The sequence below is a fragment of the Xenopus laevis genome, chromosome 9_10S (assembly GCF_017654675.1).
Source record: "Xenopus laevis strain J_2021 chromosome 9_10S, Xenopus_laevis_v10.1, whole genome shotgun sequence".
NCBI classification, from domain to species: domain Eukaryota; kingdom Metazoa; phylum Chordata; class Amphibia; order Anura; family Pipidae; genus Xenopus; species Xenopus laevis.
The window spans coordinates 116568636-116588720 of record NC_054388.1 but is presented as its reverse complement, the minus strand read 5'-3'; the positions used below and the strand labels follow the sequence as shown (position 1 = coordinate 116588720).

At 43.4% G+C, this 20085-nt stretch overlaps 1 protein-coding gene across 2 annotated transcripts in view; it reads right to left on the bottom strand.

Moving 5' to 3' along the window:
- LOC108704218 overlaps positions 1-20085 on the bottom strand; it is a 74241-nt gene that overhangs the window by 21141 nt on the left and 33015 nt on the right. For both annotated transcript variants that reach the window (XM_041577892.1, XM_041577893.1), the window contains one exon: positions 380-685. In XM_041577892.1, the coding sequence (XP_041433826.1) occupies positions 380-685 (306 nt within the window). The remainder of the gene's footprint in view (positions 1-379; positions 686-20085) is intronic.

Sequence of the window (20085 nt, the reverse complement as noted above, 5' to 3'; positions counted from 1 at the left end):
AATTAGGGCAAGGTGCCCCCAAAGACAAAAAATACCCTAATGATGATCACCTGCCGGTTGTGTAGAACTCTTATTCCTTGGTCTGCCCCAAGTAACCCTCTTTATTAGAATGAAGTCATGTGATAGGATAATGCATCACTCACAGCAATACATGTCTCATCATCATTAACCGAATCCCTTTCTTTCTATAAATCCCACCTGTATCCCCTTACTTTTTGTCTGTTCCCAGTCTGTCCCATAGATTTATGGTTCCAGGACACTGTCAGTGGGAGACTGAAGTCATGTAATGGGATTGTGACATAACTCACAGCAATAAATGTCTTATCATCATCATTTCCTCCCATAAATCCCACCTGTACATATTACACAAACCCCTTACCTTTTAGGTAAATCTCTCTTTTCCCAGTCTGTCCTGTAGATTTATGGTTCCAGGTCACTGTCAGTGGGAAAGTGAAGTCATGTGATGGGATTGTGACATCACTCACAGCATTAAATGTCTCATCATCATTAACCTGAATCACTTTGTGGGATGGAATTATCTTTTGGTGATGATTGTGGGACTTGGTTCTGGTCCAGTCTATATGAATATCTTTGGGGTAGAATCTTGTGACAATGAGAGAGCACACAATCTCCTTCCCTGAGTCACTGATGGACAATCTCACAGGCTCTGGGTCTCCTGGTGCCACTGAAATAGAAGATAACGATCAGGAGGGGAATGATGAATGGATAACAAAAACATACTTCCCTTGTCCTGCATGAACAATTATGAACAATTCTAGAAGTCTTACATGTTTTTTCTTACAGATAGAAGAAGAAGAGAAAAGGAAAGAAGTGAAAGGAGAGAGAGAGGAGTACGAGCTTTATTCCTAATCGAGGTAAGTCATTAAATGAATGGAACAAACATGTGAAGTTCTACACTGTCCATGTGTCCACATACATGAACAGATACAGATATTTGTAGGAGGGGCTAGAGACAAATTCTTTATTCATAGTTTACCCTTATGCTTAGCCTTATGACCTGTAGAGGAATTGAGTAAATGTTCGCTCATATAGTTGTATGCGTTTTAGTTCCGTTTTTATTACCTTTTTGTTGGAAGTGTGCTTTTTTTCCAACTCTTAGTTAGAAGGCCTCTGCTTGCTAGGAATATTTACATAATTATTCTTTTGGAATCTTTATCCATTTGTTGTGTAGTGTAACCTACTAGGGCTAGTGCAGGTTGGAGTTTAATGCGTAAGCCTGTAGTTTCCCTTACAAGTTGACTAACAATGTACCAGTATGTTTTTGTGGTTGGGCACGACCACCATATATTCAACAAGGTGCTCAATTCCTGTTGGCATCTCCAGCAGAGGTTTGATGTAGTGGGAAAGGCTTTCTGTATTCTTTCTGGGGTCATACACCATCTGTACATCATTTTTATGGTCAGTTTGTGATGGTTGAGTGTCCCTGAGAGAATTTAGATGTTTGTGTTAATAGTCCTTCCCATAGTTCTGTGTTTAGTTGTAATTGTAAATCCTTCTCCCATGCTTCCATTGCTGATAAGGGTTTGTCTGTGTTTTTTTGCAACAACAGAGTAGTGTGGTCAAAGGTTTGGTTAGGTTGTGATTTGTCTTGACTGTGTACCAGGTCATTAAGGTTGCTTTCATTTGTAGAGGTATGTTCTCTAAGTTTGTTTCTTAATGTTTCCCCATAGTCCATATATGTGATGTTCCATAATGACTAATGTGGGTTTTGTAGATCCAATTTTCCAAATCTACCAATTTCTACTCCTTGAGGTAAATGCCAGTTTGGGCATGCTAGCCCAGCTTTTGTTTACTGACATACATTATTTCTTGTGAGATTCTTGGTTTCTTTTGATCCCAAATGAAGACTAGTAGTAGTCTTTGAATTTGTTGAAAGAAGGAGTTATATTATGGAATGGGTAGGACTCTAAATTTGTATGGGATTTTAGGTAGTATCAGCATTTTCTCAGCATTGATCCTGCCCAACCAAGATACATAGGTAGTTTTTCATGATTGTAGAGTTGTTTGGATGTCGTTTAGTATTAGAACATAGTTCTGTTGGTAAAAATACATTAGGATTGCTGTAGTAACGGAACTATGGTGCGTCAGGCCCAGGTGTAGACCGTGCAGCCGGGCCCCCTCCGGAAGCGTTTTTGTTAGCGCCTACGTGCTAGCGGGAACTGCCGGCCAGGCTGCAGGGGTACGGTCCCTGGTACACTTGCACCCCCTACTCTCCTGGTAGTTCAACCACTGGTTTGCTATTATTTTGATTCCCAAATAGTTAGTTAGTGGTTTGCCAATCCAATTTATATTTCCTTTTTAATTTCTGGTACTGACATAAGGATTGGTAGTGCCTAGGTTTTAGTGATGCTAAGTTTGTAGTGTGAAAGGGTCCAAAATGTTCAATCAGTTCAAATAATTGCTGTAAGGCAAATTCAGGGTTAGTCATGGTCACAGTGCAATATCATCGGCAAATAATAAGATCTTATGTTCCTGGGGGCCAATTGTTATGCGTCTGCGTCTAGAGGTTCAATACTCAGAATATAGATAAGGGGAGTGTGGGCACCCCTGCCTGGTTCTATTTGTTAGAGAAAAAGGGTTTGACAGGAATCTGTTAACTTGGACAGTCGGGTCAGAATATAAAGCCATAATGGCAGTTATTAATGACATAGGGATTTTGAATGTTTATGGCACCAATCAGGTATGTCCAATATACTCGATCGAACGCTTTCTCAGTGTCCAATGCTAATACTACATCTGTTAATTAGATGTGATAGGGTCGACTGCAATCGTTTTGCCAGTATGGATGCATACATTATTAGATCACTGTTTAGTAAGTGTATGGGGCGGTAGTTTGGGCATTTGGTGCTGTCTTTCTCTGGTTTAGGTATTGTCAAAATATATGATTTCAACATTTCTTGGGAGAATTTTCCTGTACTAGCTGCCGCATTTAGGGCTCTTGTAAAATATGGGGATAGTAAAGGGGCAAAGGTTTTGTAATACTTGTCGGTATAGCCATCTGGGCCTGGGGCTTTGTTCTGTGACATGTTCTTTATCACGTTCAGGACTTCTTCTGACATTATTGGGCCAGTTAGGGTAGAGATTGTTGAGGCTGGTAGGCCCGGTAATTGTAAGTGTTCTAAGAATATGCGGATGTCTGTCTCTGAGGACGTAATTATAGAAGGATTATCCTTCAAGTTAGAGGTCAGTATAAAATTGGGCAAATGTGTCTGCCTTGTCTTTTGGGTTGATTTTAAATTTCTGAATGGCAAATTGTATTCTCCATATTCTGTGTTGCGAGACTTGTTGAATTAGTTACTTTTTTATGATAACTGTTGCTGTGTTACCCATAACATAGTTTATACTTTTTAGCTTTGGGAACTGGTGTTGACATCTGCCTAAAATGAAAAGGTTTACTTCTGCTTTAAGTTTTTTTTTAGTTGTTCTAATATTTCAGAAGAAGGTGCGTTTCACTTTTGTTGTTCTATTTCATTTATTTTTATTAGTAATTGTTCTTGTTTTGTTCTGGCTTTGCTTTGTGTGTGGCTGATCAGTTCAATTGAAGAAAAACCGGCAAGCACCGCGGACGCCACTCGTGAAGTTAAAAGCAATTTATTTCAGCAGTTTTAAATCATCAAATCCTGACGCGTTTCGTATCCTAAGATACGTAGTTCTAGGCAAGATTAACACAACTATCTAATGGCTACTTAAATCACAAATCGGGTGACATCATTAATTAGTTAACAAAATGTTTAACTCAAACATATATTAAAACTTTTGATAAGTGATAAAAGCCATGAAAACATTAAAAATGACCATGTATTTAACCCAGCTGAAATGTAGTTTATTTAAACTGGCCTTGTCAATGTTCTTAGCCTTGTCATTGTTAAGCCTCCATGGGGGTCTTGTGCTAAACTGGTGTTATTCCTGGAGTGTGAGTGCTGCTATTGAGTGGTCTGTCCATGTCGTATTTTTTATTGTACATTGGGAGGTTAGTTTGAGTTAGTTTATGATGGGCCGAATAGTAAGAGAAGTCCTTGTAGGATTGTGAACCCTCCATACATCATACAAGTTGTAATGGGATAAAAGTTTAGAAAAATTGTAAGATTTCTTAATTACTGTTTGTGATAATGTGTGGGTAATGCATCTGCTTGTGGTGTTCTATCCATGTTGGGGTCTAGTACATTATTAAAATCTCTACCTATTATAACCGTGCCTTGGCTGAAGTTGATTACTGGCTCTAAAACTTGCTGAGATTAGAGTTTGGAGAATAGAGGTTTACCAGGGTGTATTTCTGTTGATTTCAATTACAGATAAGAATTAAACATCTGCCGTTGGGATGAGTCAAATGTTTTACACTTGATATGTTTAGGGATCGTCTGGCTATTATAGCTGCACCTTTTTTTTGTTGTGGATGTTGCGGCTGCTTTCATTTTATAGTGTTTATTTCCAATTGAACTTTGGTATTTCTCTCGAAAGTGCGTTTCTTGAACCCAAATAAGGTCAGCATGCTGCCGTCTATATTCTGCTAATGCTAGTAAATACTTGCGAGGGATTTGTATTTTGTTATACGACTGTGGCATTGCTTTGTGCTGCCTGGTATAGCGCATCAAGTCCTCTTCAGTTTGGTGAAAGTGGATTCTGAGGATCGTGTCTTTAGGTGATCCACTTGGTACATTTTTGGGTTTAGGGTATACAGTGCAGTTTTGGACTCCAGTCCTTAAGAGGGATATAAATGAGCTGGAGAGAGTGCAGAGACTAAGTGCAACTAAACTGGGAAGGGAACTTATGAGGGGATATTATTACTATAAACAAATACATTACAGGCTATTTTATGCCAATAGAAAAGACCAATGCACCAGAAGTTTCAGTCGAAGCAAAGTAGGGGGTTCATCACAGTGAGGACAGTGAGGTTGGGGAATGCACTGCCGGGTGATGTTGTGATGCTGATTCAGTTAATGACTATAAGAGGGACTTGGAGGATTTCTTGGACAGACATAATATCCAATAATATCCAAACCTATGATACATTTTGTGTCTATATCTTATTTATACTTATGTATGAAGACACAGAAATTACAAAGAAGATGCAAAGAAACTAACAAAAGCACAGCAGCTGTGTTTTGCTTTATGGCAGGGATTATCCCTGTAGATTCAGGATCATAGTGTCATGCAGAGAACTCTGTGTGCTTATTACTTATGACTGGACTCCCCGATACACAACAACCTGTATTTCTGATTTAGGACAGGCAGTTACAGACCCCAAAACTGTTGAGCTCCCCATTTGAGTTTGTTACCTCAATAAGTCTGTGACTGCAGAGCAAGTGTGGGAATTAAGTGTTGCATGTGAATTAAGTGTTTAGCAGCATTAAAACCCTTAAGGCATTTCTGAGGAATTGCACTTGGGAGACTGTAAGTACCAATGTATATATGAGTGTAAGTGGGTTTGCTGGTATCACTCAGTGTCACATGTATGTGGTGTTGGAGCAGCAGTTCCAGGCAGTATTTACATGTGAGAGATGTTTTCATCTCGGAATCTAAGGGGGGAACTTGCAGCACTGAGGGGCAAACGTGGGGGAGGAAAGAAGGTCACAGAGCAACCACTGGCAGGGGCTAGTGGAGTGGGGGGAGGAGAAGGGGCAGTGGAGGCTAATGAGGGAGGAAGGTTTGGGACAGTCAGGAGGGGAAGTAGGGGACAGAAGTATAGGGGGAATGCTCCACAGCTTGTCCAAAACAACAGATTCACCATTTTGGCCGAAGATACTGGGGAGGACAGCTCTGGGGGGAGTGCAAGGAAGGAAAGGCAGGTTTCTAGTTATAGGGGATTCAATTATTAGAAAGGTAGATATGGTAATCTGCCGTAAGGACCCTTCATGCCCAACAGTCTGCTGCTTTCCTGGTGCTAGGGTTCGGCATGTGGTGGAACCAGGGCCGCCATCAGGGGGGGACAGGGGGGACAAGCGTACCGGGCCCGGGCATGAAGGGGGGCCCGGCAGCGCTGCATTTTTTTGAAGATCCAGGCCCCCCTTACGAGCGCCCGAGCCGTACGTCTTGCCTCTTCAGTGCCGAATGCGGAAGTGCCGAAAAGCCGAAGCCGATGCGCCGAAAAGACCCGAAGTCACGGAAAAAGCCGAAGTCACGAAGCGCCGAAAAGACCCGAAGTCACGAAAACAGCCGAAGCCGAAGTACTGAAGCAGCGCAAAGACCCGAAGTCACGAAAACAGCCGAAATTGAAGTCCTGAAGCGGTGAAAAGACCCGAAGTCACGAAAGGAGGCGAAGTTGAAGTACTGAAGCCATGAGTTCAATTCTACTGAACACCAGTTTGTGTTTTTTTTTTTTTTAATCCCCTGGCCACCAATGTATTATTTTAATATTCTATAGGCCCCTGCCACCAATCTTTTTTTTAAAACTTTTTTTTTGGGGCCCCAATTTTTTTTTAACTCGTAAGGGGCCCCTTGCCACCATTGGTTTTTTTTTGTTTTTTTTTAAAAAAAAAAATAATTTTCTTTTTGGTGGCTCCAAATGTTTTTAACTTGTAAGGGGGCCCCTGCCACCAGTTTTTTTTTTTTTCAAAAAAAAATTTATTTTTTTTAAATTTTTTTTTGGGGCCCCAATTTGTTTTTAACTTGTAAGGGGGCCCCTGCCACCAGTTTTTTTTTTTTTCAAAAAAAATTTTTTTTTTCCAAATTTTTGTTTTTTGGGGCCCCAATTTGTTTTTAAATTATAAGGGGGCCCCTGCCGCCAATGTTTTTTTTTTTTTTCAAAAAAAATTAATTTTTTTCAAATTTTTTTTTTGGGGCCCCAATTTGTTTTTAACTTATAAGGGGGCCCCTGCCACCAATGTTTGTTTATTTTTTAGTTTTTTTTACATTTTTTTTTGTTGGGGCCCCAAGTTTTTTTTAACTTATAAGGGGGCCCCTGCCACCAATGTTTTAAAAAAAAAAAAAAATGTACATTTTTTTTTTTTTGGGGCCCCAATTTTTTTTATAAGGGGGCCCTGACCATCAATAGCTTTTTACAACTTGTGTGGGGGGGGTTACTTTTTTAGCGCTGATGTCTGTGTGGTCTTTTAACTGCGATGTGGGCGGGATATGGGGCGGAGCTTGGTCGTCAGTGTGGGCGGGGCCCAGGGGGCCCCAAAAATTTTGTTGTACGGGGCCCCGTGATTTCTAATGGCGGCCCTGGGTGGAACAGTCTGCTGGTGAAGACCCGGTGGTTGGGGTACCAATGACAAAGATAGAGGAGGAGGTGAAGTCCTCAAAAACAATTTTAAAAAAAATAGGTATAAAGTTGAGGACTTCCAAGGTAATTTTATCAGAGCAACACTAAGAAGATAGTGGGAGCTTAGATTAATGTGTGGCTAAGAGATTGGTGTAGGGAGGAGGGTTTTGGGTTTTGGAGAACTGGGCTGATTTCTCAGTCGGCTACAGGCTCTTTGCTAGGGATGGGGGCACCTCAATGATGATGGGGCAGCTGTTTTGGGAGAGAAGATGATTAGACGGTTGGAGGAGATTTTAAACTAGGTGTGGGGGGGGAGGGTTCAGTAAAAGATTCAGTGGAAGACAGGTTAGATGAGATAGTGGGCAAAGAAAGGGAAAATGGGGGAGGAGATTTGGCTGGGGGTTAAGGATAGGGAGGAGCACATGTCATATGTTCAATATGGGACCAGTATTAAATGTATGTTTACAAAACAAAAATGGGAGAACTGGAGGTGCTGGTGGGAAAATATGATGTGATTGGATGAAACATGGCTGAATGAGTCACATGACTGGGCAGTTAATATCAGTGGCTATACTTTGTTTCCCAGGGACAGAAGCAATAGAAAAGGAGGAGGGGTATGTCTGTATGTTAGGCAGGATTTAAATCTAATATAAAGGAGGAGGTTATGTTAGAAAATGAGGGGGCAGAAGTCGTATGGGTGGAGTTCTTCAATTGTAAAGAGTCCAGCAAATTAATTGTAGGAGTCACTATAGACCCCCTAATGTAAGTGACGAGGAGGAGGTGAAGCTCCTGATGCAAATAGAAAAGGCTGCTAGTTTGGGTAAAGTATTGATAATGGGGGATTTTAATTACCCAGATATTGACTGGAGCAACAGTACTGCCAGATCAGTTAATGGGAACAAGTTTATAAACTGTTACATGACAATTTTATGGCACAGGTTGTTGAGGAGCCAACCAGAAAAAATGCTATTGTGGATCTAGTGATCTCTAATGAGCCAGAACTTATAGCAAATGTGCAAGTCATTGAACCCCTGGGTAATAGTGACCATAATGTTATATCATTTAATGTCTGGTGCAAAAAACAAATATATACTGGGGCAACAAAAACCAGGAATTTTGGAAAAGCTAATTTTAGTGCCTTGAGGGCTGCCCTACAGAGTATTGATTGGGGCATTAGGTTTTCAGCTAAAAACACAGAACAGAATGGTTGTCCTTTATACTGATATTAAATCATTACTGTTCTCAATTTATTTAATGGGAAACTAAAGTATAAAATAGAATAAGGCTAGAAATGCTGTATTTTGTATACTAAACATAAACTTACTGCACAAGAAGTCTAATCAAACAAATGATCTTTCAAAGTTGGCCACAGGAGGTCACCATCTTGTAACTTTGTTATACATCTTTGCAAGACCAAGACTGTGCACATGCTCAGTGTGGTCTGGGCTGCTTAGGGATCGTCATAAATTATCAAAACAGCACAAGTCAAATAATATCTGCCAGAAGCCGATACAACAAGACTGATTAATAATCAGAATATACAGACTGCACTGGGTCCTGTGTTGTCATGTAATCTAATGTGTATTTTATAGTTTTTCTATTGTTTAATACAAACTTTTACAACTCTGCAGAACCAGTGACTGCAGCAAAATAATCCTCCAAATAGAATCCCAGTTTATCTGTTTAAATCTGGCTCCGTGATCTTTGTCCCTGCAGCTGGAGTTGGAAACATTAAAGGGGATGTAAAATAAAATCCTATTTTTACTTTATTAACTGAAAAAGAAACCTATCCTCAATATACTTCAATTACAAAATCTGTACAGTTTTTATAAGAAACTTGACTGTATGCAGTGAAATTCTCCCTTCATTTATTTGCTCTGACTGCTGCAGATATGAATCTCTACATGGTCTCTGGCTGCTCTACAGGGAAACAAACAAAGCTGCTCAAGTTATGGGAAGTCCCTCCCCCCTGCTGTTTGAAAGTATGATCCTTTCCCTGCAGAGCAGTTAGGGACCATCTGAAGTTTCATATCCACATCAGTCAGAGAAAGTAAATGAAGGGAGAATTTCACAGCATATAGTCAGGTTTCTCAAAAAATTCTTTTTTAATTAAAGTATATTGGAGGTTATTTTTTTCATTAAATAAATTAAAAATGGGATCAGCATGGCTTTATGAAGGATAGGTCATGTCAGACAAATTTGATTGCTTTTTATGATGAGGTAAGTAAGATGCTGGACAGTGGGGGGGGGGCAGTAGATCTATTTGGATTTTGCCAAAGCGTTTGATACTGTGCCCCACAAACGACTGCTTTCTAAACTAAGGTCTGTTGGGCTTAATGAAGTCGTTTGCACATGGATAGGAAACTGGCTACAGGATCGGGTACAGAGGGGGGTTGTTAATGGGACATTCTCTACTTGGAGTAAGGTTCTTAGTGGGGTCCCCCAGGGCTCAGTATTGGGGCCACTTTTATTTAACTTGTTCATTAATGACTTAGGGGAGGGGATTGTAAGTAATGTATCAGTGTTTGCAGATGAGACAAAACTATCAGCCCAATTAATTCCATCCAGGATGTGGCACTTGCAACAGGATCTTGACTAACTGGCAATCTGGGCAGCTAAGTGGCAAATGAGATTCAATGTTGATAAATGTAAAGTCCTGCACCTGGGATGTAACAATATCCACTTATACCCTTAATGGGACTGCACTAGGCAAATCCATAATGGAGACGGAGCTTGGAGTCCTTGTAGATAATAAACTTGTCTGTAGCAAGCAATGCCAGTCAGCAGCATCAAGGGCAAATAAGGTCTTGACTTGTATTAAATGGGGCAGAGAGTCACGGGAGGAGGGGGTCCCACTGTATAGAGCACTGGTAAGGCCCCATCTAGAATATGCCCTACAGTTTTGGTCTCCATCACTCAAACAGGACATTATTGTATTAGAGAGGGGACAGAGAAGGGCAACTAAGCTGGTAAAGGGAAAATCTTAGCTATGAGGAAAGACTGGCCAAATTGGGGATGTTCACTCTGGAGAAGAGGGGCTTAAGGGGTGATATGATAACTATGTATAAATATATAAGGGGATCATATAATAATCTCTCTAATGATTTATTTACCAGTAGGTCTTTCCAGCTGACACAAGGTCACCCATTCCGATTAGAAGAAAAGAGGTTCCAGCTAAATATTGGGAAGGGGTTTGTTACAGTGAGAGCTGTGAAGATGTGGAATTGTCTCCCTGAATCAGTGGTACAGGCTGATACATTAGATAGGTACAAGGAAGGGCCGGATGCTTTATTCACCAGTAGAGATGTCGCGAACTGTTCGCCGGCGAACTTGTTCGCGCGAACATCGGGTGTTCGCGCTCGCCGGAAGTTCGCGAACGTCGCGCGACGTTCGCCATTTTGGGTTCGCCATTTTTTGCCCTCTCACCCCAGACCAGCAGGTACATGGCAGCCAATCAGGAAGCTCTCCCCTGGACCACTCCCCTTCCCTATAAAAACCGAAGCCCTGCAGCATTTTTTCACTCTGCCTGTGTGTGCTGAAGAGATAGTGTAGGGAGAGAGCTGCTGCCTGTTAGGGATTTCAGGGACAGTTGAAAGTTTGCTGGCTAGTAATCGTTTTGATACTGCTCTGTTATTGGAGGGACAGAAGTCTGCAGGGGTTTGAGGGACATTTAAGCTTAGGTAGCTTTGCTGGCTAGTAATCTACCTTCTACTGCAGTGCTCTGTATGTAGCTGCAGTGGGCAGCTGTCCTGCTTCTGATCTCATCTGCTGACTGCTGCAATAACAGTAGTCCTTGTAAGGACTGCTTTTATTTATTTTTTTGTTGTTTTACTACTACTACTACTACTACTATAAGAGCCCAGTGCTATTAGTCTAGCAGTGTTGGGGAGTGGGACTGGTGTGCTAATCTGCTGCTCCTAGTAGTTCAGCAGCACCAACTTTAATTTTTTTTTTTTAATATTCATTTTTTTTTATTTTACTTTTTTTTATTTTACTACCGCTGTAGTAGTGTATAAGTTGACCTTTTAGGCATTATTTGCCCTGTAGGCATTATTTGCACAGTGTTTTCTTCAACCCGCCATCTAGCTGTGTGACCTTGTTCACATTCTGTCTAAATATCCATAATATTACCGTCTCCAGAAAAAACACCGGAGTGACTTTTTTCAAGCAGCCATAATATATTTTACGTAATCCGTATCCACCGCTGTAGTAGTGTATACGTTGACCTTGTAGGCATTATTTGCACAGTGTTTTCTTCAACCCGCCATCTAGCTGTGTGACCTTGTTCACATTCTGTCTAAATATCCATAATATTACCGTCTCCAGAAAAAACACCGGAGTGACTTTTTTCAAGCAGCCATAATATATTTTACGTAATCCGTATCCACCGCTGTAGTAGTGTATACGTTGACCTTGTAGGCATTATTTGCACAGTGTTTTCTTCAACCCGCCATCTAGCTGTGTGACCTTGTTCACATTCTGTCTAAATATCCATAATATTACCGTCTCCAGAAAAAACACCGGAGTGACTTTTTCAAGCAGCCATAATATATTTTACGTAATCCGTATCCACCGCTGTAGTAGTGTATACGTTGACCTTGTAGGCATTATTTGCACAGTGTTTTCTTCAACCCGCCATCTAGCTGTGTGACCTTGTTCACATTCTGTCTAAATATCCATAATATTACCGTCTCCAGAAAAAACACCGGAGTGACTTTTTTCAAGCAGCCATAATATATTTTACGTAATCCGTATCCACCGCTGTAGTAGTGTATACGTTGACCTTGTAGGCATTATTTGCACAGTGTTTTCTTCAACCCGCCATCTAGCTGTGTGACCTTGTTCACATTCTGTCTAAATATCCATAATATTACCGTCTCCAGAAAAAACACCGGAGTGACTTTTTTCAAGCAGCCATAATATATTTTACGTAATCCGTATCCACCGCTGTAGTAGTGTATACGTTGACCTTGTAGGCATTATTTGCACAGTGTTTTCTTCAACCCGCCATCTAGCTGTGTGACCTTGTTCACATTCTGTCTAAATATCCATAATATTACCGTCTCCAGAAAAAACACCGGAGTGACTTTTTTCAAGCAGCCATAATATATTTTACGTAATCCGTATCCACCGCTGTAGTAGTGTATACGTTGACCTTGTAGGCATTATTTGCACAGTGTTTTCTTCAACCCGCCATCTAGCTGTGTGACCTTGTTCACATTCTGTCTAAATATCCATAATATTACCGTCTCCAGAAAAAACACCGGAGTGACTTTTTTCAAGCAGCCATAATATATTTTACGTAATCCGTATCCACCGCTGTAGTAGTGTATACGTTGACCTTGTAGGCATTATTTGCACACTGTTTTCTTCAACCCGCCATCTAGCTGTGTGACCTTGTTCACATTCTGTCTAAATATCCATAATATTACCGTCTCCAGAAAAAACACCAAAGTGACTTTTTTCAAGCAGCCATAATATATTTTACGTAATCCGTATCCACCGCTGTAGTAGTGTATACGTTGACCTTGTAGGCATTATTTGCACAGTGTTTTCTTCAACCCGCCATCTAGCTGTGTGACCTTGTTCACATTCTGTCTAAATATCCATAATATTACCGTCTCCAGAAAAAACACCGGAGTGACTTTTTTCAAGCAGCCATAATATATTTTACGTAATCCGTATCCACCGCTGTAGTAGTGTATACGTTGACCTTGTAGGCATTATTTGCACAGTGTTTTCTTCAACCCGCCATCTAGCTGTGTGACCTTGTTCACATTCTGTCTAAATATCCATAATATTACCGTCTCCAGAAAAAACACCGGAGTGACTTTTTTCAAGCAGCCATAATATATTTTACGTAATCCGTATCCACCGCTGTAGTAGTGTATACGTTGACCTTGTAGGCATTATTTGCACAGTGTTTTCTTCAACCCGCCATCTAGCTGTGTGACCTTGTTCACATTCTGTCTAAATATCCATAATATTACCGTCTCCAGAAAAAACACCGGAGTGACTTTTTTCAAGCAGCCATAATATATTTTACGTAATCCGTATCCACCGCTGTAGTAGTGTATACGTTGACCTTGTAGGCATTATTTGCACACTGTTTTCTTCAACCCGCCATCTAGCTGTGTGTATTATCGTTTCCAGAAAAACCAACTGAGTTTTTGTTGTTGTTGTTGTTTTTTAAAAAATAATGCCAGGCAAAGGCAAGCCCGCCACGCAGAGGCCGTGCTAGGGGCCGTGCTGCTATGCAATCCTGTGGCCCTAGCAAATTGCCCAGTTTTAAAAAGCCAATGACCCTGAACTCCCAAAATGCTGAAGAGGTAGTTGACTGGCTTACACAGCACACCCCATCCTCTACCGTTTCTAACTTTACCACAACATCCTCCTCATCCTCCACTGCTATGGCCACCCCACGTAACACTTCCTCCACCACCGGTGCCCCTTCTTCACTGGGGTCAGAGGAGTTATTTTCCCATGAGTTTCTTGAACTGAGTAATGCGCAACCATTATTGCCAGAAGGAGATGAGGACCTTACACCAGATTTAATTCTGGCAGAGAACACGACAGAGATGGACATAATGAGTGATGAGGAGGAGGTCCCCGCTGCTGCTTCCTTCTGTGATGTGTCAGAAGAAATTGATGCATCTGAGGAGAATGATGATGAGGAGATTGATGTTTTGTGGGTGCCTAGTAGAAGAGAGCAAGAGGAGGGTAGTTCAGATGGAGAGACGGAGAGTCAGAGAGGCAGTAGGAGAATAAGACTTAGAAGAAGCAGGGAGGACAGCCCGCAGGGATCAGTAGGGCAACAACATGTATCGGCACCTGTGTTCAGCCGGCCAACGCACCCGCCATTGCCGCCAATGCCGCCAACTTCTACTGTTACCGCCAGATCGCACACTTCCAAAAAGTCAGCAGTGTGGGATTTTTTTAATGTGTGTGCCTCTGACAAAAGCATTGTAATTTGCAATGAGTGCAGTCAGAAACTGAGCCTTGGTAAGCCCAACAGCCACATAGGTACAACTTCTATGCGAAGGCACATGAGCGGCAAGCACAAAGCACTTTGGGAGCAACACCTCAAAGGCAACAGGCAAACTAAAAGCCACACTCCTTCTGGTCCAGCATCTTACTGCTCTACCTCTGCTCTCCTTGACCCGTCTGAACCACCCTCCACTCCGCCTTCCACCTTGACCACCTGTTCCCATTCCCAGTCATCTGCCCCCAGCCAAGTTTCTGTGAGGGCCATGTTTGAGCGTAAGAAGCCAATGTCTGACTGTCACCCCCTTGCCCGGCGTCTGACAGCTGGCTTGTCTGCACTCTTAGCCCGCCAGCTTTTACCATACCAGCTGGTGGACTCTGAGGCCTTCCGCAAATTTGTAGCAATTGGGACACCGCAGTGGAAGGTACCCAGCCGCAATTTTTTTTCTAAAAAGGGAATACCACACCTGTACCAACATGTGCAGAGCCAAGTTACCGCATCTCTGTCACTTAGTGTTGGGCCAAAGGTCCATATGACTACTGACGCATGGTCCTCCAAGCATGGTCAGGGCAGGTATGTCACCTACACTGCCCACTGGGTGAACTTGGTAATGGCTGGGAAGCAGGGAATGGGTAGCTCAACAACAACAGTGGAGTTGGTGTCACCGCCACGGATTGCACGCGGTTCTGCCACCACCTCTACTCCTCCATCGCTCTCTACCTCGTCTTCTTCTTCTTCTTACTCTGCTGCTGGGTCCTCCTTCTCCTCCTCCACACCTGTGCACCCCCAGCTCCCCCTAGGCTATTCGACGTGCCAGGTACGCCGTTGTCACGCTGTCTTGGGGATGACGTGCCTGGAAAGCAAAAACCATACCGGATCTGTACTCCTGTCATCTCTGCAGTCACAGGCCGATCGGTGGCTGACCCCACACCAACTGCAGATCGGAAAAGTGGTGTGTGACAATGGAAGCAATCTGTTGGCAGCGTTGAGACTAGGCAATTTAACACATGTGCCCTGCATGGCACATGTGTTAAATTTAATAGTCCAACGTTTTGTCTCCAAGTACCCAGGATTCCAGGACGTTCTCACCCAGTCCAGAAAGGTGTCGGCCCATTTCAGACGTTCCTACACAGCCATGGCACGCCTTGCTGACATTCAGCAGCGCTACAACATGCCAGTCAGGCGTTTGATTTCTGACAGCCAGACTCGCTGGAATTCAACGCTCCTTATGTTGGAACGTCTGCTGCAACAACAAAGGGCCGTCAACGAGTACCTTTTTGAACTGGGTGGTAGGACTGGATCTGCACAGCTGGGGATTTTTTTCCCCCGTTACTGGGTGCTTATGCGCGATGCCTGCAGGCTCATGCGACCTTTTGAAGAGGTGACAAATATGGTCAGTCGCACCGAAGGCACCATCAGCGACCTAATACCCTTCGCTTTATTCCTGGAGCGTGCCGTGCGACGAGTGACAGATGAGGCTGTAGACCAGCGTGACGAGGAGCTGGAAGCGCACGATTTCTGGTCGGAATCACCAGAACGAACCCAGGCACCTGCTGCAACGCAGGGAGAGGTGCCAGAAGTGGAGTCAGAGGAGGAAGGTGGCTTTGTGGAGGAGGAGGAGGAGGACCAACAGGAGCAGGCTTCCCAGGGGGCTAGTGGTGACCTTTTGGGGACCCCTGGTCTTGTACGTGGCTGGGGGGAGGAGACCGTGGATGATGCAGTCCTTGATAATGAGGAAGCGGAGATGGATAGCTCTGCATCCAACCTTGTGAGAATGGGGTCTTTCATGCTGTCATGCCTGTTGAAGGACCCCCGTATCAAGAGGCTTAAGGAGAAGGACCTGTACTGGGTCGCAACGCTACTAGACCCTCGGTACAAGCATAAAGTGTCAGAAATGTTACCAACATACCACAAGTCCGAAAAGATGCGGCATTTACAAACCAGCCTGCAAAACATGTTGTACAATGCTTTTAAGGGTGATGTCACTTCAGGAACTCATCAACATTCCAGGGGCAGAGGTGCCAGTAATCCTGCCACGAGCACACCTGCAAGGACAAAGCCCTTTGGCCAGTCTGTAACGTCAGACATGCAAATGTTTTTCTGTCCAAGGCAGCGCCACAACCCTTCTGGATCCACCCTCAAAGAACGCCTCGACCGGCAGGTAGCGGACTACCTGGCATTAACTGCAGATATCGACACTCTGAGGAGCAATGAACCCCTGGACTACTGGGTGCGCAGGCTTGATCTGTGGCCAGAGCTGTCACAATTTGCCATGAACCTCTTGTCTTGCCCAGCCTCAAGTGTGCTCTCAGAAAGGACCTTCAGTGCAGCAGGAGGGATTGTAACTGAGAAGAGAACTCGCCTAGGTCACAAAAGTGTCGATTACCTGACCTTTATTAAAATGAATGAGGGGTGGATCTCGGAGGGTTACTGCACGCCGGAAGACTTGTTCTGACTTCTATGCAGCTGTCCTTCAAGCCTCATGACTCCACACACAGCTGTCCTTTAGCGTCCTCCTCCTCCCTCCGCCACCGTTACAAACTAGGGTGCAAACCCTACTGGTTTAATTTTTTTCTGGCCTCTGTGCTTCAGTGGCTGCAACCAAAAAAACTGGGCAAACAATGTCTACAAGGTCAACGTATGGCAAAAAATTACTATTTTCAGCATTTATATGGCATATTTTTTCTGGCAACTGTGCTTCAGTGGCTGCGTCCAAAAAAATGCATATTTTCTGCATTTATATGGCATAATTTTTCTGGCCTCTGTGCTTCAGTGGCTGCAACCAAAAAAATGCATATTTTCAGCATTTATATGGCATAATTTTTCTGGCCTCTGTGCTTCAGTGGCTGCAACCAAAAAAATTTATATTTTCAGCATTTATATGGCATAATTTTTCTGGCCTCTGTGCTTCAGTGGCTGCAACCAAAAAAATGCATATTTTCAGCATTTATATGGCATAATTTTTCTGGCCTCTGTGCTTCAGTGGCTGCAACCAAAAAAATGCATATTTTCAGCATTTATATGGCATAATTTTTCTGGCAACTGTGCTTCAGTGGCTGCGACCAAAAAAATGACTATTTTCAGCATTTATATGGCATATTTTTTCTGGCCTCTGTGCTTCAGTGGCTGCGGCCAAAAAAACTGGGCAAACAATGCCTACAAGGTCAACGACGTTGACCTTGTAGGCATTGTTTGCCCAGTTTTTTTGGCCGCAGCCACTGAAGCACAGAGGCCAGAAAAAATATGCCATATAAATGCTGAAAATAGTCATTTTTTGCCATATACGTTGAGTCAACGTATGGCAAAAAATGACTATTTTCAGCATTTATATGGCATATTTTTTCTGGCAACTGTGCTTCAGTGGCTGCAACCAAAAAAACTGGGCAAACAATGTCTACAAGGTCAACGTATGGCGAAAAATGACTATTTTCAGCATTTATATGGCATATTTTTTCTGGCAACTGTGCTTCAGTGGCTGCAACCAAAAAAACTGGGCAAACAATGTCTACAAGGTCAACGTATGGCGAAAAATGACTATTTTCAGCATTTATATGGCATATTTTTTCTGGCAACTGTGCTTCAGTGGCTGCGGCCAAAAAAACTGGGCAAACAATGCCTACAAGGTCAACGTATGGCAGTTGTTTAAAGAGAACAGTAGATTACTAGCCAGCAAAGCTACCTAAGCTAAAATGTCCCTCAAATCCCTGCAGACTTCTGTCCCTCCAATACAGAGCAGTATCAAGCAGATTACTAGCCAGCAAACTTACTATCATCTGTCCCTGAAATCACTAACAGCTCTCCCCCTACACTATCTCTTCCAAGCACACACAGGCAGATTTTTCAGATACATTTTTGCCCTTGATCCCCCTCTGGCATGCCACTGTCCAGGTCGTTGCACCCTTTAAACAACTTTAAAATCATTTTTCTGGCCAGAAATTTTTTTTTTAGATGTTAAAGTTCGCCTTCCCATTGAAGTCTATGGGGTTCGCGAACCGTTCGCGAACCGCTCGCGTTTTTGCGCAAGTTCGCGAATATGTTCGCGAACTTTTTTTCCGACGTTCGCTACATCCCTATTCACCAGTAGCTCCTCCCAGCAGACAGGAGGGAGCCAATGAGATTAGAGGAGGGAAAGGGGTGTTACAGGGAGAGCTGGGAAGTGAATCAGGGGTACAGGCTGATACATTAGATAGGTACAAGGAAGGGTCGGATGCTTTATTCACCAGTAGCTCCTCCCAGCAGACAGGAGGGAACCAATGAGATTAGAGGAGGGAAAGGGGTGTTACAGGGAGAGCTGGGAAGTGAATCAGGGGTACAGGCTGATACATTGGATAGGTATAAGGAAGGGTTGGATGCTTTATTCACCAGTAGCTCCTCCCAGCAGACAGGAGGGAGCCAATGAGATTAGAGGAGGGAAAGGGGTGTTACAGGGAGAGCTGGGAAGTGAATCAGGGGTACAGGCTGATACATTAGATAGATACAAGGAAGGGTCGGATGCTTTATTCACCAGTAGCTCCTCCCAGCAGACAGGAGGGAACCAATGAGATTAGAGGAGGGAAAGGGGTGTTACAGGGAGAGCTGGGAAGTGAATCAGTGGTACAGGCTGATACATTAGATAGGTACAAGGAAGGGTCGGATGCTTTATTCACCAGTAGCTCCTCCCAGCAGACAGGAGGGAGCCAATGAGATTAGAGGAGGGAAAGGGGTGTTACAGGGAGAGCTGGGAAGTGAATCAGGGGTACAGGCTGATACATTAGATAGGTACAAGGAAGGGTCGGATGCTTTATTCACCAGTAGCTCCTCCCAGCAGACAGGAGGGAGCCAATGAGATTAGAGGAGGGAAAGGGGTGTTACAGGGAGAGCTGGGAAGTGAATCAGGGGTACAGGCTGATACATTAGATAGGTACAAGGAAGGGTCGGATGCTTTATTCACCAGTAGCTCCTCCCAGCAGACAGGAGGGAGCCAATGAGATTAGAGGAGGGAAAGGGGTGTTACAGGGAGAGCTGGGAAGTGAATCAGGGGTACAGGCTGATACATTAGATAGGTACAAGGAAGGGTCGGATGCTTTATTCACCAGTAGCTCCTCCCAGCAGACAGGAGGGAGCCAATGAGATTAGAGGAGGGAAAGGGGTGTTACAGGGAGAGCTGGGAAGTGAATCAGGGGTACAGGCTGATACATTAGATAGGTACAAGGAAGGGTCGGATGCTTTATTCGCCAGTAGCTCCTCCCAGCAGACAGGAGGGAGCCAATGAGATTAGAGGAAAGGGGTGTTACAGGGAGAGCTGGGAAGTGAATCAGTGGTACAGGCTGATACATTAGATAGGTATAAGAAGGGGTTGGATGGTGTTTAGCAAGTGAGGGAATACAGGGATATGGGAAATAGCTCATAGTACAAGTTGATCCAGGGACTGGTCCCATTGCATTTTGGAGTCAGGAAGGAATTTTTCCCACTCTGAGGCAAATTGGAGAGGCTTCAGATGGGGTTTTTCACCTTTCTCTGGATCAACTGGCAGTGAGGCAGGTTATATATAGACTTAAAAGGTTGAACTTGATGGACATGTCTTTTTTTCAACCTCACTTACTATGTTACTATGCATTAAGTAGGCAATGTTTAGTCAAATCAAGGCACACTTTGGGTTAATTATTAGAGTTGCCACCTGCCAAGGCCGGGGCCGGTATTGCAAATTTACCAGCAATGCAATTGCCGGTAATTTGAAATACCCTTTAAAAAAAGCTCCTGGCCTGCCCCCAATTCGAAAATAACTTACCTTTTTTCCAGCGCTGTGCGATGTAGCTCTGCCCCTTTTAGCGTCATGCTGCGTGGCTCCGCCCCCTTTTAGCGTCCCACCGTGTAGCTCCGCCCCCTTTTGGTGCCCGCC